General features: G+C 45.0%; 2 protein-coding genes across 5 annotated transcripts in view; one reads left to right on the forward strand and one right to left on the reverse strand.

Annotated features, from left to right (window-relative positions):
- LOC117357480 (clusterin-like) overlaps positions 1 to 15,700 on the reverse strand; it is a 101,755-nt gene extending 86,055 nt beyond the window's left edge. For all 3 annotated transcript variants that reach the window (XM_033938147.1, XM_033938145.1, XM_033938146.1), the window contains exons 1-2: positions 14,906 to 15,700; positions 5,925 to 6,044 (exon numbers count right to left, since the gene is read on the reverse strand). In XM_033938147.1, the coding sequence (XP_033794038.1) occupies positions 5,925 to 6,044; positions 14,906 to 15,233 (448 nt within the window). In that variant the 5' untranslated portion in view covers positions 15,234 to 15,700. The remainder of the gene's footprint in view (positions 1 to 5,924; positions 6,045 to 14,905) is intronic.
- Positions 15,701 to 15,738: 38 nt separating this feature from the next.
- RAB4A (RAB4A, member RAS oncogene family) overlaps positions 15,739 to 20,461 on the forward strand; it is a 211,344-nt gene continuing 206,621 nt past the window's right edge. The window contains exon 1 of one of the 2 annotated variants that reach the window (XM_033938150.1): positions 15,739 to 16,002. In XM_033938150.1, coding sequence (XP_033794041.1) covers positions 15,972 to 16,002 — 31 coding nt within the window. In that variant the 5' untranslated portion in view covers positions 15,739 to 15,971. The remainder of the gene's footprint in view (positions 16,003 to 20,461) is intronic. The other variant, XM_033938149.1, reaches the window with a different exon arrangement.

Consider the following 20,461-nt stretch of genomic DNA (forward strand, 5'->3'; position numbering starts at 1 on the left):
TGTATGACGGTCTACAAGCAACTCAGGCAGCAAAACTTGACCGCCTCCTTACTGACAGCAACGACAGATTACAAAACCTTCCGAAGGGAAATAAAGACAATTTAATGCTATACCTTATTGTCCCTGCTTCTGTAAATCTGGAAATGTCCAGCTTATCTCTTTTGTAATCCGCCTAAAACTGCAAGGTTAAGGCGGAATAAAAGTCACTAATGTAATATAATGTAGATTTACATTTAGATAATCATGGCCAAGGGAGGACCAATCTGTGATCATTTAAAGAATGGAGGACATGCACACAAGAATATGGAATAGTAAGTGAGAGGTGCCCATGCAAACAGCGCCAACTGTGAGAATCAATCATTTAAATTGTATCCTAAATTTTATGGATAACCAATGATAGAGGAATAGCAAAGGAGAAACATAGTCAAATGGCTATGTTTTGAAGGACCTAAAGTCTCTAAGTTAGACTGAGAAGTACCACAATAAAAAGAGATAAGGTTCTTAACTTGATAATATCTTTTCCAGTACCTAGGGATGGTACGCTGAACCAAGGGTCTTGCATCCGCTCCTGCGAGTCCGTTGCAGGAGATACTGATTACTGTTTTCCGTACCTCCTCTTTCTCCCTGCTGCCCCTAGTCAGTTGGTTTCAAAGTCGGCGACAGTCCTACAGGAGAGAACAGGAGAAGGAGGAGAACGGGGCGAACCGCCCCCCCCCCCCCCCAACAAGACTTTGATCTGCTCATAAATATAAACACTTAGAGGGGCATAATCAGAAGACACGTCTAAGTCTCCTTTTGGCCTAAGTCCCTAGATGCAGAAAGTAGGCAGCAGGGAAATGTCCATTCTCAAAAAAAAACCATCCAAAATGAGGGTTTTTTTTGAGAATGGCCTACCTCTACATTCACCAGTTTAATTGCCCAAATCACCATTACGTCTATCCTTAAGACACATTCCCAACCAAAAAATTTGCCCAAGTTCCAAACGCCCAAAACAAGACTTTTTAGGCGAAGGAGGAGGCCAATCCTTCGCCTAAAAGCAGGATTCTGTAACCGGCGTCTGTCAAAAACAATGCCGGTTACAGAATCCTATAACCGTCGCCCTCTCCCCCCAACACCCGTGATGACCGGCAGGAGGGACCCCAAGCCCTCCTGCTGGAAAGAACACCCCCCACAACGCCTGTGGCAATGACCGGCAGGAGGGATCCCAAGCCCTCATGCTGGAAAGAACACCTCCCACAACGCCTGTGGCAATGACCAGCAGGAGGGAGCCCAAGCCCTCCTGCTGGACAATCTCCCCCCCAACAATGAATCCTGAACCGGCAGGATGGAGCCCAAGCCCTCCTTCCGGAAGGCAAGCACCTCCCGAACCTTCTGACCATGCACCCAACCCCCCGGACTCTCCCCCCCCTCTAACCTGAAAAGTTGGATGGATGCATCTTCCCTCCGTCCAGCAGGCCCGCCTTCCTCCAAATGGTGGGAGGGTCCTAGGGCCTGATTGGCACTTGGGCCAACCGGAAATGGGCAGGGCCTTAGGAATATGGGCCAACCGAATCTTAGGCAGTAGGCCAAGAGTGGATCCTGCTGAGCAGAAAACATTAGGGAGGATCAAGCTAGAGCTCCTTCAGAGACTCAATGATAAGATCTGTCAGTGCAACAGACTTGAACAGCCTGTGCATAGGGGTCCTCGCTCTGATCCCTTAGCAGCACTCAAACTCTGATCCACTTCACCCAGTGTCACATCATCTCTGACCGAGGCTTCACTCTGAGAAAAAGGATAAGCATCCAGATCATCAGCTTCAGGGACCCCATCCGACCAGCTGTCAGTGTCCAGAGGAAACATGGGACTCTGTTGAGAAGCAAATGCTGGAGCACAGCAGACTGCGCATAAGGTTGATCTCTAGTTGACCCAGAAGGTGCACCAATACTGCCGACATAGGCTTCCCAGAGCAAGTTCACAAAGTTAGGTGTAAAGGGCATAGAGGATCAAGAATCTCCTTCAAGAGGAGAGTTAGAGAACTTTCTTTTTGTTTTGGGGCCATCAGTGCATCTACTAGGCACTAGCACTGCACTAAGGGACTCCATGAGGGAAAAATTGTCCCCTAACCATCCCAACAGTCATTTGTCAGTATTAATAAGATGGTCAGAGACTGAACCCGAGGTCCCAGCCCCCTCCCCCCAGCTTGTGTGGCAGAACACATGGTGCAAGGGTGCTCTTCCAATGCCCAACCGGCACAAACTTCACATGAATTAATGTTATCGGAGCATGAGGACTACATCCCTGGTGGTTACAATAAAAAAATGAGGCTTTTTGAAGAACTTGGAAATCAAATTGGGAAAAATACAAGATAGCCACCATCAGGATTTCCCATTGAAAAAACGGCTGTAACTCCAATGGAGGACAGCCAAAACCAGCGATTTTAGGATTTTGGGGGTGGGGGAACAAAGCCACAACAAGTTATAACCATAAAAATAACAGACTCTCTCCCCCCCAAACTGCCCTGTGGGCTGTGACAGCCCTACTCACAGAACAGATGCTGGGAAGATGTGCTGCAGTCTGCCACAGCTCCTCTCAGGGTAGCTAGAATTCAGAGTCTCTTTCACCAAGAATGCTGCCTCTTCAGCTGCCCGTTGGGTCACAGCTGGACTGAGCCTCAACCCTCGGGATCACAATCCGATCGCCACAAGGAGGAGAAAAGTGCAGCCGACCCCGTGTGTGCTCTGAAGAAACACAATTGGTGCCCATACAGGCTGCGCTAGCACTTCTGATCAAGTCAAGGAGTGTGCAAACAGAAGGGAAAACCCCCAAATTCCACAGTTCAAAAAGACTAGCTGAGCAGGTCTCCACAGGATCTACCTATCAGCTGCAGACCAAGAAGTCTGCTCCTATCATGCAAGCTAGGTAGTCACTGGAGCTGAACAGAAGCACAAAATCAGTTCAAAAAACTGCAAAAAGTATTTGTAAAACAAAAAAAAAAAAGACCAAGCAGATCGAAGTTGCTCCTGCAGGCTCACTTTCAGAAGAAATAGCTGACTGGGGGCAGCATAGAGCAGGGAAGAGGAGGAGGTACTGAAGACAGTAATCAGTATCTCCTGCAACGGACTTATGGGAGCAGATGAAAGAACCTTGGTTTAGCATACCATTCCTAATGCACTGGAAACTACTCGTATATTGCAGCAATCCAGTTTAGAAACCAAAATTGCATTCATCAAGAGTGTGAATCCCTTTTTATCATATCATCTCTAAAATAACATTGCAATGTGATGCCATCAGGTCTAGGAGTGGAACACTCCACTTCTGGGTCACCAACTGAAAGGCGAAAGGATTCTATTCCTACTCCCCTGGGTCCAGAGATGTCCTGCTGAGAAAGTCTGCCCAGAGACTGTCCATCCCAGCAATTTGGATGCTGAAAGTATAACATTTTGCTCTGCCCAAAGCAGGAGAAGCCATGCCTCTTCTGTCAGTCGATTGCTGCAGGTGCCTCCCTGCCCATTGATGAATGCCACTGCTGAGACATTGTATGAGAAAACCCAACCCCTAGAGCAGGTCCTGAAAGGCCATTTAACTGTACCACCCATGGCTCCAGGTGGCTGACCAAACAAATTGCTTCCTCCTAACTCCACATTCCCTGCGCATTGAGATAGAGACAATGGGCATCCTATCATGGTAGGCTGGCATCTGAGATGACTACCATCTACACTGGTAAGGCAAGGGCACCCCTTTCTTGAGCCTGCCGGCCACAACCACCAAGGCATGCTGTTTCTGGCAGACCAGACACTGTAGTCTTGAGACACCAGGGACCACCATGCCAAGTGGACGCATGTGGGCCGTGGCCTACAGAACTACCTCAAGTGTTGCTACCATTGACCCCAGCACCTGAATGTAATCCCAAGTCTGAGGCCTGTGATCCTGCAACAACAGGAGAATTTGATGTCAAATTTTGACTGTCCTGAACTCGAGAAGAAACATGCTGTGTTGAACACGCTGTGTTGAACACGCTGTGACAGTTCCAAATGACTTTTGACTGGATTGATCATCCACCCCAAATCCTGGAGAAATCACCCTGGCCATGACTTGGGGGGCCTTTTGTTGCTGTCAAGGCTCTGATCAACCAATCGTCTAAATAACACTCCCTAGGCTGATGATGTGGGGCTAATTTAACCAGCCATAGTCAGTGCTTAAAAGCATTGCCCATCACCTGGCTGAACATCAGGGGTCTATTTTTTTTCCATACAGAACTCTCCTAAGAGTATACAGTACAGCTACTGTTTTTATTTATTTACTTTGATTTATTAACTGCTTTTTAATGAAGAGATTCACCTAAAGCAGTTTACAATACATTGAATAGTAATCAGGTACTCAAGTATTTTTCCTATGTCCCAGAATGCTCACTGTGACAGGGTGAAGTTCCCTGTCACTGGCCAGTCAGTAGAGGGAGCCCAAACAGTGGAACTCATTCAGAGAGCCTGAGAAGTGGAGCTCATTTGCATAAGAGCTGCAAGTCTTCCTGGAAGCTGTCCACTCACCCTGAATGGATAGTGGTGCTGAAAAAGACAGCTCCAGCACAGAGCGTTCATAAAGTAAGAGCTTCTATGGGAGTTGGGTGACTCTTGGAAGGAGGAATGCTGGCCTCCCTCCTGGTAAGGCCTTAAGGCCACTGTTGACCAACACTGATAGGAGGCCCAGTGCAGTGGGGTAGAGTGGCCAGGCTGACCAGTCCTGACAGGAGGGACTGATGCAGCAGCAGAAAGCCCAGTGTTGGGAGGGTCCACGGAAACCTTACACTGGTAGGAAAGAGCTGGAAGAGTAGCCAGAGGGCCTAGTAGAGCCTGGCGTCCAGCGAAGGGCTTGTCAACTGGCCGTGGGACTGGTGAAGAAGAATCCAGGCCCAAGAGACCGGAGAGCAGAGGGACCAGCAGTGGCCCACAAGAGGCAGCTAGAAGAGTTGGAGGAATCCAAGGCTGAGGGGGGTCTGGTAGCTGATCAGCAGTGGGATCGATGGCAACCAGAAGAGAGACCCGTGATGGCAGACAGCAGGCTCCCCAGGAAGCAGCCTGGAAGACAATGGGAGCATTGGCCAGAGATCTAAGAAGCGTCCGGCTGGGACGGTGGCAACCAGCAGAGTGACTGGTAAATGGCACCAGAAGCTGCCAAAGACCTGGAGGACCAATGGAGGGTCAGAGGAAGAACTTAGAAAGTCTGGAGGAGACGGACAACCAGGGAGCATTATGGGGTCCAGGGAGGACCCATAGAATGACCAGGAGGAGCCGGGGAGACCTGGTCATGGATTTTAGAGTATGATGTGTGTGCATTTAACCCTGTATGTTTGTCCTTATTTTAACAGAGGAGGTACCTGGGGAGAGGATGTGAGACGGGTGTTAAGCGCTCAGACCGATCACATGATGACACTCACATCTGTGGTACCTGGGGCAATGGAGTGTTAAGTGATTTACCCAGAGTCACAAGTAGCAGGCTGGGATTGAACTCACAACCTTAGGGTGCTGGGGCAGTGACTCTAACTACTAGGCTACTACTCCCCTCCCCTGAACAAACAATAATTGGAAACCATTGAAATTTGCACACCTACCTGGTTGCATACTATTCTATAAGGCAGGGTACCCAACTCCCATAGTTTGTTTCTCAATTTGGGAACAGCTATGGGAGGAATATGGGCATGTCAGGGGACATTCCAAAAAGTTATCAAATTATTGAGGTTCAGGAAGACAAATATAGTCAAGGTATATGACTTATTAGTCTCAAAATAAAAATACTCTTAGGATTCTTTCCATTTATATACTTCATAAATCATAATGATTCATATGCAGACTACTTATAAACAAAGGAAAGAAATGAGCTGGAAAGTCTAGTTTATGGATACATCTGCTTCTTGTATAAAAGTTGGCAACATCGTGCATCTGTTACTCACCTGTACTTTGGCTCTCTTTGGGTTTGTCATATTTCTCCTTCCGTTTCAGACAGTCAGGTGAATGCTGACATACTTCCATGCAACAACACATCATCTGATTTTCTGTAGGACTTCCTTTATCTGGCAATACATAAAAAAAACAAGTCAAATAAAATGTATGCTTCTCCAAAAGCTTTATGAAAGTACCAGGTCTGATATTATTTAGCCAGTGGCATTAAACCCAGAAATTTAGTACCAGCCCATGTCCAATATTCATCACTTAACTGGCTATGAATTACTGCATAAAGACAGAATTCACTTTTATACGGTTAACTAGCCAAGTGCTAACTAAGCCCCCAGAACACCCCCCAAAATAGCTGGTTTTCAGTTCAGAACTAACTGGTATTTTCAGCGGCACTAACCAGTTAAGTGCTGCTGAACATTAGAGGTTAGCCCTGAACAAGCAATTTAACCAGTCAGGAACTGTTTCTGGCTGGTTAAATCATTTTGAATTTCAACCCCACTATTTCTCAGCACTGAGCTCAGATCATTGCTTTATGCTTTTACTAATGCCTACTCTCTCTAGGGTGGTCCATAAGACTATGGTAAAAATTCAACCTTATCAGAACATGCCCTCGCTGCTCCTTGTGACCCTGGGCAAGTCACTTAATCCCATCATTGCCCCAGGTACACTAGATAGAGTTTGAGCCCACCGGGACAGATAGGGAAATATGATAAAGTACCTGAATGTAAACCACTTAGGATATAAGTGGTATATAAATAATAAAATTAAAAATATAAAATATAAAAAAAATTCCTCCACAAGTCTGAATATGTTCCCCTTCATGTAGGAAAGGTATGGTTAAAATCTGAAGTAGTTTGGACAAATTTAGAGGTCGCTCATGATCCTACAATATCTTCATAATGCTGCTGGCTATTCATAAGAATGTGGTAATGTGGTTAAACACTGTTACTAAATAATAGTTTGATACTAAATAGCTGTTCTTTGAAGCTTATTATAAATAACAGTTTTATTGTTATTTGAATAACAATTTAGTACTACTATGTTTCCCCGAAAATAAGCCCTGGCAGGATTTTTGGGGTAGGTCTTAATATAAGCTCTACCCCCAAAATAAGCCATAGTCCCTGGATTCGCCGGCAGTTTCCCTTCCCTCTCTCCCATCCCTTGTGCAGCAGAACCCTTGAGCGAGCACCTGTAACCACCACGCAACAGAATCCCCATCCTTCCCTCCCTCCCATCGGAACCCCACCACGATCCCTACATACCTCCCTAAGCAGCGTCACGCAGCAGCACTCTAAACAGGCTGTTTCAGCCTTCTGCCCATGAATTCACTCTACCGCCGAAGCAGCCTGTTTAGATTGCTGCTGGTCCAAAGCTGCATAGGAAAGTATGTAGGGCTCGCTTGCAGTCGGCGGGGTTCAGATGGGAGGGAGGGAAGGATGGGGGTTCAGCTGCACGGCAGATGCGGGTGCTCCAAGGGGGAGGGGGGAGTGCTCACTCAAGGGTTCTGCTGCATGAGGAGGGAAGGACAGAAGCTGGGCAAGGGTCCTGCTGCACAAGGGATGGGAGGGAGGGAAGGGAAGTTGGGCAAGGGTCCTGCTGCACAAGGGATGGTAGGATAGAAGCTGGGCAAGGGTCCTGCTGCATGAGGGAGGGGAGGAAAGATGCTGCACATGTGGGGGAGAGAAAGGAAAGAGGAAGAATTGGGGTGAAGGAGAACATAGGAGAACACACACAATATTCGCACACCCACCAACCAAAAAAGTCAAACGAAAAAAAATTTATGACAACCTACTGGCCACCAGAGCAGCGAACCTGGACCGACAACTCGCCAACCTGCTGACTTCATCCAGACTACAAAACTTTCAAAAAAGAAACTAAAACCTTACTCTTCAAAAAACACATAAAACCAATTATCACTCTACCAACAAATCTCCAAACTCCACCAACACCTACTTCCCACGCCTTAGCAAATTAGAAAACCTCACCATATAAGCTTATGTATTAAGATCATAACAATTCTTATGTAATCCGCCTTGAACCGAAAGGTAAAGGCGGAATAGAAGTCACTAATGTAATGTAATGATCATGTACATACCTCGAATATAAGACCTAGTGCGTTTTTTGGGCCTAAATTAATATAAGACACTGTCTTATTTTCAAGGAAACACGGTAGTACTGCTGCAAAGCAGGAAGTTGGTTTAGGGATAAATAGGCAGTTGAAACTCAAGTTGATGTCACATTTTAGGATAAAAACTAAGAAGTAAGAATGTCAAAGACTAGAACTAGTGCTGAAATATGGCTGCTAGGAAAGGGCACTGATGAACTGTCCAACTCACATCTTCCAACCAATGGGGATGTTCTTTGATTGATGATGTACTTACACACTGACAAAAAAGGCTGCTTTGAAAGAGGCAGCTCATCTGGCCATGTTCAAAGTCTTGGAAATTGGGCAGCCTGCAAGAATACCACATCAGCGATTTGCATATTTATGAAGCTTTATGAGAAGCTTAAAAAGAACCAGCAAAGAGGCAACAAACACAATCTGGTGATCAAGAATGCCTTGTCTATCTTTTTGATGTTGCTACTAGTGATGCATTAGCCACAATGAAAATTGAGGAAAACTGACAATTTCTAATCATGCAGAGGCAAGATGTTTTTGGTTGGCACTGACACTGTACTTGCAAAGAAGAAGGATAGAAACAGAGCTCAAAAAGAATGATTTAGTAAGTTTGCAGCCAAAGCAGAGGCAGAAATTATGCAGAGGCAAGATGTTTTGTTATGCAGTATGGTCGGTATTGACCCTGTACTTGCAAAGGAGGAAGATAGAAAGGGGCAAATTATTTAAATGGTATCCCAATTGTAGGCGGTGTTAGGCGTCCTACTGCTGTCTAACCAGCCAATCGGGATACACGTTTTCTAAAAAAACAAAAAAAACCCAACAAAACAACCAACCTGAGGCATACCGCCTACAGGGAAGCGCCTAGGGACATAACATAACAATATGCTTGTATACCGCAGCTACCTCTCAGTTCTGTACAGTTTACAGAGTAAAGATATTGGGCATTCACAGTGAATTACAATCCATTAGTTAAAAAATTTACAAAACAAGTATGTTTTTAACAATTCTCTAAAATACTAGATAGGTGTTGGAACTTAATATAAAATTACCAAGGCTGGGCGTGGTTTCACCCGGAAGTGGCCTTGGGTGAGCTTAAGCGTCCCTAGGCATCTCTGCAGTCAGGCATTTGGACTCAAAACCTGCTCACCCAACAAAGAAATCTCTGTTTTGCTTCTCTGCAGGGTCAAAGGTGGCACACTTATCATGCAGAATTCCCCGCTGAAAAAATCCATAGGGCAAATTAAAAAACTTCCAGGAAATGGCGGCTGAAATGGTCATAACATCCAGAAAAGGGTCCACTTGAGTCATTTTCAAACAGGAAAAACATTGGGGTTTCTTATTTGAAAAAAAAAAAAAAAAGAATATCCAAAATGAAAGTCATTTTCCAAAATCATCTAAATTATGAAGGCCAAAAAAACCCCCAAAAACCCCAGAGCCAAGGACAGACACAAAGACATCCCTGCAGAGAGGAGGGGCAGCCTAATGCAATGGACTTTAATCCAGGGCACCCAGGTTCATATTCCACTGCAACTCTTTCTTCAATGATGAGCCCTTCAGAGACAGAAAAATACATACCGGATTTTTCGCTCCATAAGACGCACCCTAGATTTAGAGGAGGAAAACAAGAAAAAAAACCCCATTCTGAACCAAATTCTACCTGCCAGGCTCTACACCCAACCCCACACTCCTTGCCAGGCTTTGCATCCTGTCTCCCCCTCTTGTGGTCTAGTGGTAGGCGGGGACAGGGCACAGGGCAGTGGCTGGCAGGCAGGTAGGGACAGTGCAGGCAGGGAAGTCTTTCTGTTTCCTGCTTAGCTTTGGAAAATGCACATCTCTAATACCTTTACATTTTTATTTCCTCTTTTTTTTTTTTTTTTTAAACAATTCACATGTCCAGCACAAGGCCTCTTGCCTCACCTGTACATTTGTTGTAAATTTAAATTAGTGATTAATTTATTGAAATTCTAGCAGGAGGGCCCCCTTCCCCGGTACCTTTCTGCAGGACAGTCCCCCCCCCCCTGATACCTCCAGTAAATTAAACTGTAAAAAAGCAGGGGCAATGAAAGTCTGACAGCATTCTTAGAACAGCCACAAAGGCTTTTATTTAAAATAAAAGCAACACAGATATTACATGTGGAGGGCATTTCCAAAAGGACAGCCAAATAAGAATAGAGAAGTCCGGCTCATAACATCCAAAACAGGTGCCTGGTATGAACAGCCATTTTACAACTTGAACCTCCAGCAAATTAAACAGTAAAAAAGTAGGGACAATGAAAGTCTGACAGCATTCTTAGAACAGCCACACAGATGCCCCTCCAGAACAGGCCAGCCCAGTGTTTAGTGCAGTAGACTAAACCAAGGGACTCAGGTTAAAATACCTCAAGTCTAAGTTTGTATTTGTAAATTGTCCTTAATGTTCACTCTTCCCCCTCTTATAATTATTATAAATATATTTTTAACCTTTAAATTTTTTAGCATTGTAGCTAGATGCACGTCGATGGTCAGTATATTAAAACTAATAAAACTTAAAACCATTAACAACTTTTTTTGTGTGAGCACTCCAGGAACAGAAATACTGTATTTTTTGCTCCAGTGAGAGGCAGGCGTGAGCCCTGAGCGCGCCTGCCTGGTCCCACGCCACCACCCGAATGATGCCGTCAACTCCCGCGAGTTTTGCGAGAACCAACGGCACCATTCAGGCAGCAGCACAGGACCAGGCAGGCGCGCTGGGGGCTCACACCTGTCTTTCTGGCAGGGAGAGGGACAGGGTGCAGAACCTGGCAAGGAGTGTGGGGTTGGGTGCAGAGCCTGGCAGGGAGAATTTGGTTCAGAGTGTTTTTTTCTTGTTTTCCTCCTCTAATTCTTGGGTGCGTCTTATGGTCAGATGCGTCTTATGGAGCGAAAAATACAGTATTTGATAAATTTGTATCTCAATGTATTCTGTTGTCTTTTAATATTTTGTGCATTTCCTATGTTTTACTATCTGATGTGTTTCCAATTTTAAATTGTATTTTTCGCTGCATGTTCAGTTTTACTTGTTGTGAACTACCTAGAACCATTCCTGGTCAGGCGGTATATAAAAATAAAATTATTATTATTTCACTTCCGCGGCAGATGGGAGAGCCTGCCAATGCAGTGCTGGACCGCGCTGACAACACCATTCGGGCGGCGGTGCGGGACCAGGCAGGCGCACTCAGGGCTCGCGCCTGCCTCTCACTGCCGCGGCAGAGGGAGATTCGGGTGGCCGTCCAGCAAGGGAGCTTGCCAATGCAGCGCTGGACCGCCAGGATTACATTAAGGTACCGGGGGAGGCACGGTATTCGCTACATAAGACACTCCCTTATTTCCACCTACTTTGGGGGGGAAAAAGTGTGTCTTATGGAGCAAAAAATATGGTACCTCCTGACTGTACACCACTTAAATAGCTCTCAGGCTTACAGGTGTCTTTAATATTTAGGTACATGGAGGGGCATATCAAAAGAAACATCTAAGTCTGATTTGGACGTAGGGTGCTAGTTGCCCAAAGATGGTAGCGGAAAATGTCCATTCTCGAAAAGTATGTCCAAAATATTTTTTTCCCCAAAAATCATCTATCTGTACGTCCAGGCGTTTGATCGTCCAGACCCACACTACGTCAATCTTTATACCACATTCTTGACTAAAAATTGGTCCAAGTCTGAAATGTCCAGAACAAGACCTTTCAGATGTGGGAGGGGCCAGCATTGTGATGGACTGGCCATCTAGCCATGGCAACAGAGCAGTGGGACACCTTACAGAATGCTGCTGTGAACTTCACAAAACTCCCTTATAGATTATGGTGAGCCCCCCAAAACCCACTATTCCCACCTGTCTACAACCTCAAAAGCCCTTATGGCTGTGGGTGTCATCTATATGACAGTACATTAGGGTTGGTGGGCTCACATGTTCCACCATGAATGTAGTGGTTAGAGTGGCTTATGGGCCTGGGTCCTCCTCTCTATGGTTCACTAGTCCACCCCCCAGACTACTTAAGCCACCCTGTGCAGCTCTTCTAACTAGGCTTTGTTACAGCAGGAGCTGATATTCTAGGGGCAAGTATGTACATTTTTATTCTGAATTTGTGGTAGTGTGAAGGGTCAGTGAATACGGGGTATGTGTGTGTGGGGAGCTCTTTACTTTGTCCCTGCAGTGGTTATCTGGTCACTTTGGGTACCTTTTGGGCACTTAAACTTGTCTTTACATCGTCTAACTCAGAACGTATAAGTTCTGTCTAAGCAGTCTCGTCAAACTTTCGATTATCCCTGCAGGACAACTGTCTGTGTTGGCCTACATCCCGTCCTAACCACTCCTCCAAAGATGCCCATTTCAGCTCTGGGTGCACAGCAGGGTTCAGAGGCCTAAAAAGTCCTTGGATATGTCTAAAAAGCCATTTAGATTGTCAGCACTTGGACGACCTGCCTTTTAGATCGTCTCCAAGTGCCGACTTGGGCGGGTTTTTAGATGTATTTAACTTTCAATTTTAAGCGCCATAAGGCATATCTACATTTCTTGAGGGCTCACAATTTAGAAGAAAAAAAAAAGAGTTGCAGTGGAATTTGACCTGAGGGCTCTAGTTTCCAGTCCACTACACTGACCGCTGGCTACTCTTCAGACTTGCTTGCTACTGTGTTCAGAGTGCCCATAATACCCGATGTTATCAGGAAGCTATTTTCCTTTTCCAGTGCCACTTTCAGGAGTGAAGGAGAGGAGTAACTACTGGGGGATTAAGGCGGGGCTCATGCCTTAATCCCTAAGGTCAGCCACTCAATCAGAGCATCTTTTTATACCCTGGAACTGGAACAGGTCTAACATAGCATGCTCTTCTTTTCTGACTTAAATATTTCTCCCTGTTTATCACTGTTGGACAATTTAAATTTGGGCCCTCCCTAGTCCCGCCTTAAACATGCCCTTTAGTTATTTGGACAAACTGCACTTTAGGACATCCAAATTCTGCCTTTCAAAAAATTCACAATTTGGATGTTTTTGGCAGATAGCCATCTCAAAATACCTCCCAAAACATCCATCTGCTTTGAAAATGAGCAGCATTGGTGTTTCTGGGGACACAGAATAACTGAAGACTGGACACATACCCCCAAACAATTAATTTCCTTGATCTAGGTTTAAACGTGTATGCTTACTGACAGGCACAACATATGGACCTACTCGTATGCCTTTTTTTTGCTTATAAACCATGTTACAAAATTACCATAAACCAGTGGCATAGCCACAGGGGGGAGGGGCACCCTGGACCCCCCTCACCTTTGGTTCAGGACCCCTTTGCTTTCATGGCTTTCAGTGATGCCAAAACCTGCTAGCCTAAGACATCGCCTACATGGGTGATACCTGCAATAGCACTTAATTCACTAATGCTGGCTCTCAGGTCTAACTTAGCATATGTGGGAGAGCCAGCAGTAGCAGCCAAAGCGTGCCCGAGTGAATTAAGAGATGCTGCAGGTATGAACCTGGAGGGAGAGAGGTCTTCAACAGGTAGAGCTTGGCATCCCCAGCAGCAAAGGTAATAGATTTTTAAGCTCCAGGAAGCATGAATGCTGATGGTTGTGGATGGGAGATAGTCTTTATAACCGATTCTGTGAAGGATTGCTTTGTAATAGGAATTGGAGATCAAGTGGAGTTAGGAAAGGATCAGCGCTTATGTATTTTATACAATCTCTTATAATAAATGATTTAGTCTCACCATTTGGAAGTGAGCGGAATGCTGGGCACGATGGACCACTGGTCTGACCCAGCAGCAGCAATTCTTATGTTCTTACGTACAATTGTTAGATCCCTTCCTTTTATCGTTTTAACCAGGACTGAGACAAAGCTATAGAGTCTCATGAGCATTGTTAATTTAATAGAAGTGCATTTTATCCTGTAACCAACTTTGCATAATGCAAAGAGGTCTAACATTTCTATTAGTAAAACATAAATAGTAGTAATTTTTGTCCCGATTAAAAAAGTACCAGTATTTCAGACCAAATATTAAGCTAGCTAGAGAACCCACGTCTTGGAAAGGAAAATCTGAGACTTCAAATAATCCTTGTGGAAACTCTGAAATTTCAAACCTTTAGAAGCAGACCACTTGTATAAAAGGCAGCATCACTTAACTCACAACAGTAATGATATCACTCACTGGGAGTGGGAATGCCTGGCCCTGTTTCATGGTACTGTATCTAATTACCATGGGATGGTAAGTGCCTTTTGTTGTGCAATTTCAAAAAGCTATAGCACACAACAGATGGTGATCAGGGTATATAGTTTTTTAGTCTTAGCTTTGTAGTAGCTTTTATCTATCTAGTCTTCAAGGCAGAGTCATGTAGCAAATCCATAGATGTCATTAATCATTCATTTATAGGGAAAATTCAACCAGAACAAAGCTCCCACCTATAGATCCTTGGCCTCACCTTTAAATATTTTTCCTTTTATTTTATGTGGCTTTAATCATGTCTGAGAACATCCCCAATTTCATATTACAAAACACTGAGGGCAGAGGCATAGCCAAATGGAGGTTCTCAATATCCCCCCCCCCCCCAATAAAATATTCTTTGACCAGAATGCAGGAAATGTTAGTGTCAATCTAACAGTGGTCGCAAGTCTAGGTTTTTGTTTGTTTGTTTTGTTATTTAATTAACAGAAGAAAGAAACCCTTACCTTTTCTATTTTCAAAGACTACTATAAATTAATGGTAAGTACTTTTTTCTATGATAAACATTATAGATTTTTACGTGTCTTGTCATGTACTTTTTATTTCAGAACACCTGTTCTATGTTGAAATTTTGTGAAATTACATATAATGAGGTTTCCATTATTTAATAAACGTTAGTTCCCACGCTTTCTTACCTTGGATCGCTTCTGATTTTACGGAAGGATGTGGCGAAAGATCCTGGGACTTCTGAGAGGTCTTTGCACTTTCTACAAGCTGATTTATTCCCTCCATCATCTTTTGGCAAGTTTCAAGAAGATTGCGGCAGGCCTGGGAGTCCTCCGCTGATGGTTTGTCCTTTCTCACAACCCTCGATTCTGGGACAGGGTCCTGGTAACTTTGAATAGTACCCGGTGCCTTCGAAGCCTCTTGGAGGCACTTCATTAAACAAGGGCTGCAAAAAGCCATCATTTGCTCGCAGCATTTCATGCCGTCTTTAAAGATGTTATTGTTATCGCTCTCCATAATGCCGTAGCTCTTGTATCATCAAACTTCTTTTAGTGCTGCTTGTGTTCCTCTATCAGTCTATTCTCTCTCCCTTCACCCATATGGAGAAGGGGGAGGATCGGCAGTAATAGTAGTTTAGAAGTCCAGGAAATCTTCAAACTACACAAATGACAAACGCTGATAAAGGCCGATGCAATACAGTTTTAGATCATTTTAAAAACATGCGCAGATCTGACAATGAACGCGGAGTTGGATTTTCCTGATTCCTGGGCAATCTTCATTTCCGCAGCTCAGCGACTCAAGTGCAAGCCAGCCTAAAACACAGACATCACAGAGTTCATGGCACCCTAGCCCGTCCAGCCTCCAAAGCAATAGCGCCCTATATACAGTTACTGCGCATTTCAGTCTACCTACCACACTACAGCCACAGAGCCTCGCTGCAGCCCACGTGCACTTTGTTTTGATGCGTGACGACGGTAGACCTGCGCAATAATGTCTTCCCCGCCCTGCCCCTCCCACCTTACTATGCCGCGAGAGCCGTAGCGGTTCCTCGCGCCTGCGTGATAGTTCTCCTTAAACAGCTGGTAGTTGGAGCTTTACCATTTAGCCCAATTCTCTCGTTTCCTTTTAAAAAAAAATTGCTACGGTTCATTCCTTTATTTATTTTATAGTCGTTTTTTTTCCCGCTTGTGCAACGCTCTCAGGTTCAGCTTAGTATTAGTGGAAGACGGCAGTACGCCCAAAAGAGAACAAAATATGTCGCAGACGGCCATGTCAGAAACATACGGTATGGGTCTGCTACTATATGTGTCTTCCCTCGGTTGCTGCTGTGCCTTTGTCAAAGGGAGAGGGCGATTGTAGTGGATAAGCGCGGCAAATTTGGTTAAAATGGAAAGCACAGTGGAAAGCTGTCCTTCCTCCCCTCCGCCCTTCCCCCCTTGTTCCTGCTGCTGATATGCACACCTAGAGGTTGGCGTGTTTAAATCGCTACGCGCTTGGTGGTGGAAATCTCAGGCTCCCATGTTTTATTTATTCTTAAAGCGTCAAATAAAGTTTATGGCTTAGGAAGGTTGATGGGCATCTTTGGCTTCTTATCTTCTACTTATCTATAAAGATTCCGATGTACCGTTAAGGTTTGTTTCTTGCTTGCTTTTTTAAGTTTGTCCGCCTATTTTTGGACGTCTGTGTTTTTAATATAAGCATTTATGGTGATGGTGAGAGTCAGATTTTAGACTTGGTTGCAAAACCACTCTGGTTTCAATGTATCAATTTGTGCTTGAAATCGTAAGCTAACGCTGCAGCATGTGCGTGTCTAATGACTATTAAATACTGTACTGATGTCCTTTAAAAATAGGTCCCATCTCTGTATTATTTAATGAGCTTGTTCCATGCTTTCTTGGATTCAAATATTGCCTTCACTTTCATCAGGAGGCTATTTCACATCCATCACTTATTTCTATGGTTTACTGTATCTCCTTTTACCTTCATCCTATGACATCTATTTTCACACCCTCCTTTTCAGTTTGTGTCTGCTGTGCTTTCATACTTGGAGATTTTCAAATATCTCTTTACTATCCTACTCTTCTTCCTAAGCATACATATTTAGATTGGTCTGTCCTTGTAAAATTTTATTCAATAGTAACTGCAGTGGCGTACCTAGGGTATGTGGCACCCGGGGCCCATCATTTTTTGACACCCCCCCCCCCCCCCATGTAAAAATTTTTTTTTTTTTTTTTTTTTGCAATAACCATGAAATGGAATAAATGGTCAGAATAGAAACAGGCAGTGAAAATTTTCTTTTATTGAACCTCATATATGTAACCATTATTCCAAACATAACAAAACATAAATTATGTCTAAATTGTCATGACATTAGAAGTACATATGGAGTAGTTGCAGGCAGTGGCGTACTTAGGGTATGTGGCACCCAGGGCCCATCATTTTTTGACACCCCCCCCATCTATATGAAAAATATGATTTTTAGTACCAATCTACATATCGCACCACAAGAGTGTACCTAGGAAAAGGCTGCATCTTAAACATTGCAGTGAGCACTAGAACACCAACACATACATTGTAAAACTAAACAAGCCAGATCCCGCACAGTCAATTGGTCCTGTAGTCAATGCCAACTGAAAACTATGTCTTTTTCATACACACAGAACAGAGATACACCCTCGCCCAAAATGGAATAATCACAAACTAAAAATAGAAATATGTAGACAAAAGTTAAACTGATCCGCCAAGAAACCAGACCCTGGATACAATGCAACACCACAAAAAACAGTAACACATGTCCTCTAATACAGTGCAAAATATAAAGACAGTAGATGTAAATTTGAAAAAACTGATACATAACAATCACCACTTTATAAATTAACAAATAAAAATAAAACAAATAATGAGATATAAAAAAATACAATTTTATTGGACTAATCCCCGTAAGCTCGGTCCCCATCCCCGCAAACCACCTGATTCCATCCACACAAGCCTTGAATTGTTTATATTAAAGTATAAAAAGAAACAATATTCTGTACAATTGTCAATTTATAAATCAGCGTCTTCTCCCCACTCTCTTCCCCATTTCCCTTCAGCATCCTCAGCCCACTCTCTCTCCACTTTCCTTCAGCGCACGCACATAAAAACAAGCAAGTAATTTTATATCATTTTCATTCTATTCATTCATAGAAATTAAAGTCTAGATAATGCCAGTCACATAACAAAACATGATTTTACAAAAATAATTCCCTGCAGTCAAGCCTGCAAGGATTATTAGATGTCTTTCAGCAGTTCCCCTCCCTCCCTCCCCCTTACCTTTGTGGCCAAGTCAAAATGATCTACCAACAATAAAATTTTAAAAACACAAAGCACGCTGTACGCAGAGAAAATGTTAATTATCATTTATATTCCGCGGGTTTTCAAAGAGGTCAAGGCAGATGACTTTATGCAATGTCACCTCAGTAACAACTATACAAAAATAGACAAATATTCCCCCTCCCTTTTTACTAAACTGCGATAGCGGTTTTTAGCGTAGGGAGCTGCGCTGAATGCCCCACGCTGCTCTCGACGCTCATAGGCTCCCTGCGCTAAAAAACTCTATTGCGGTTTAGTAAAAGGGGGCCATAGTGCAAAATATAGACAGCAGATATAAATTTTCAAAACGGACACATTTTGATCACTAAGTTGAAAATAAAATCATTTTTCCTACTTTTTTGTCTGGTGATTTCATGAGTCTCTGGTCCTTCTTCTGATCCTTCTTCTTTCTCTCTCCCCCTGGCTCCCCTCTTTATTTCTGCCTTTTTTTCTCTCTCCTCCTGGCCCCCCTCTTTCTTTCTGCCTTTCTTTCTCTCCCCCTTGACCCCCCTCTTTATTTCTGCCTTTCTTTCTCTCCCCTTGGTCCCCCTCTTTCTTTCTGCCTTTCTTTCTCTCTCCCCCTGGCCCTCCTCTTTCTTTCTGCCTTTCTTTCTCTCCCCCTTGCCCCCCTCTTTATTTCTGCCTTTCTTTCTCTCCCCTTGGTCCCCCTCTTTATTTCTGCCTTTCTTTCTCTCCCCTTGGTCCCCCTCTTTCTTTCTGCCTTTCTTTCTCTCTCCCCCTGGCCCCCCCTCTTTATTTTTTCCTTTCTTTCTCTCTCCCCCTAGCCTGCACAAAGCCATCGTGCCGATTTCTCCACTTCCACGATTCTTTCCCTACCCTCACCCCCAAGCCAGCAGCCGATTTCTCCCTGCTCCTTCCCCGATGTCCTGATGTCCTGAACTTCATCGGGCAGCAGCAGCATTCACAATTCACTGATGTTGCCCGCTTCAGGCCTTCCTCTCTGTCGGGTCCTGTCTTCATGAAAACTGGAAGTAGGCAGGACCCGGCAGAGAACAAGGCCTGAAGCCGGCAACAGCAGCGAATTGTAAACGCTGCTGCTGCCCGAAGAAGGTAATGGAGCACCGAGGCAGTCCGCTTCTCCCCCCTCCCAGCCGAACCCCCGCTGACCCTCCTATCTCCCCCCCCCCGTGAACCTTTCCGACCTTCCCAGCGAGAGCAGCAAACCTCCTTCGCGGCTTTCTCCTCCCTCTGCCGCGTTACTGATGACGTCATCAGTGATGCGGCAGAGGGAGGATAAAGCCGACGCTACTGGAGGGAGGTTTGCTGCTTTCGCTGGGAGGGTCAGAAAGGTTCACTGGGGGGGGGGGAGAGAGATAGGATGGTCAGCGGGGTTTCGGCTGGGAGGGGGGAGAAGCGGTCTGCCTTGGTGCTCCAAGGCCTGGCGCCATTACCTTTTTCGATAATGGCGCCGATGCTGCTTTCGCTGGGAGGGTAGGAGCGCGATAGGGACCGGGCCAGCTGTGCACCCCCCCCTAAGGCGGCACCCGGGATGGACCTCCCCCTCGCCCCCCTTGGTACGCTACTGCCCTGGGGAAACAGCCTGCAACAAGATCGCGCGATGCCAGAGATTTTTGCCTGCTTCGGCTGTTTCCTCCGCCGCGGTCCCGCCCCTCCTCTGACATCAGAGGAGGGGCAGGACCGTGGCGGAGGAAACAGTCGAAGCAGGCAAAGATCTCTGGCATCGCGATCTTGCTGCAGGCTGTTTCCAGACGCGACACCCGGCGCAGGGGGGGGTAACTGGACCGGACCGGGAGCACCCCCTCAGGGCTTGGTACCCGGGGCGGACCGCCCCCCCCCCGCCCCCGCCCCCCCCCCCCCTTGGTACGCCACTGAGTAACTGAATACTGTGGCCTGTAAGATATAAAGGCTTGAATAAGAGCAAATTTGAAAATTGTGTGGAAGGCTGCAAAAGTTTCAACCGTCTATTCATGTGTCTTTTATATAGACAATTCATTTAAAAATAACTTTTAAAAAAAGAGAATATATCTCACATTTACCGAACTCATGCAGACTGAAAAATCTTAAGAAATTTCCTAGGGAAACTTAGATAAAGGCTAGCAGGTGGGTTTGATCAGGAAGAGGGTTTGAAAGAGGAACACACTCTAAAAGTAGCTGTGATACTGTCCTGGCAATATCTTTTTCTCCAAGGACAAGCAGGCCCAATGTATTCTCAACATGTAGGTGACTTCATCCAATGGAGCTTGGTGCACATATGAGAATTCATTGGGTCTGCTGTCCTCAGGGAACACCTGCTACAGGTGAGTAACTTTGCTTTTCCTCCTACTTCCATCAGTACTATCTCTATATAATCACTACCTACAAATGTGTTTCTTTCAGATTTTTGCGAGAGCTGCATGGTATGCAGCAGAGGA

The sequence above is a fragment of the Geotrypetes seraphini genome, chromosome 3, assembly GCF_902459505.1.
Source record: "Geotrypetes seraphini chromosome 3, aGeoSer1.1, whole genome shotgun sequence".
NCBI lineage: Eukaryota > Metazoa > Chordata > Amphibia > Gymnophiona > Dermophiidae > Geotrypetes > Geotrypetes seraphini.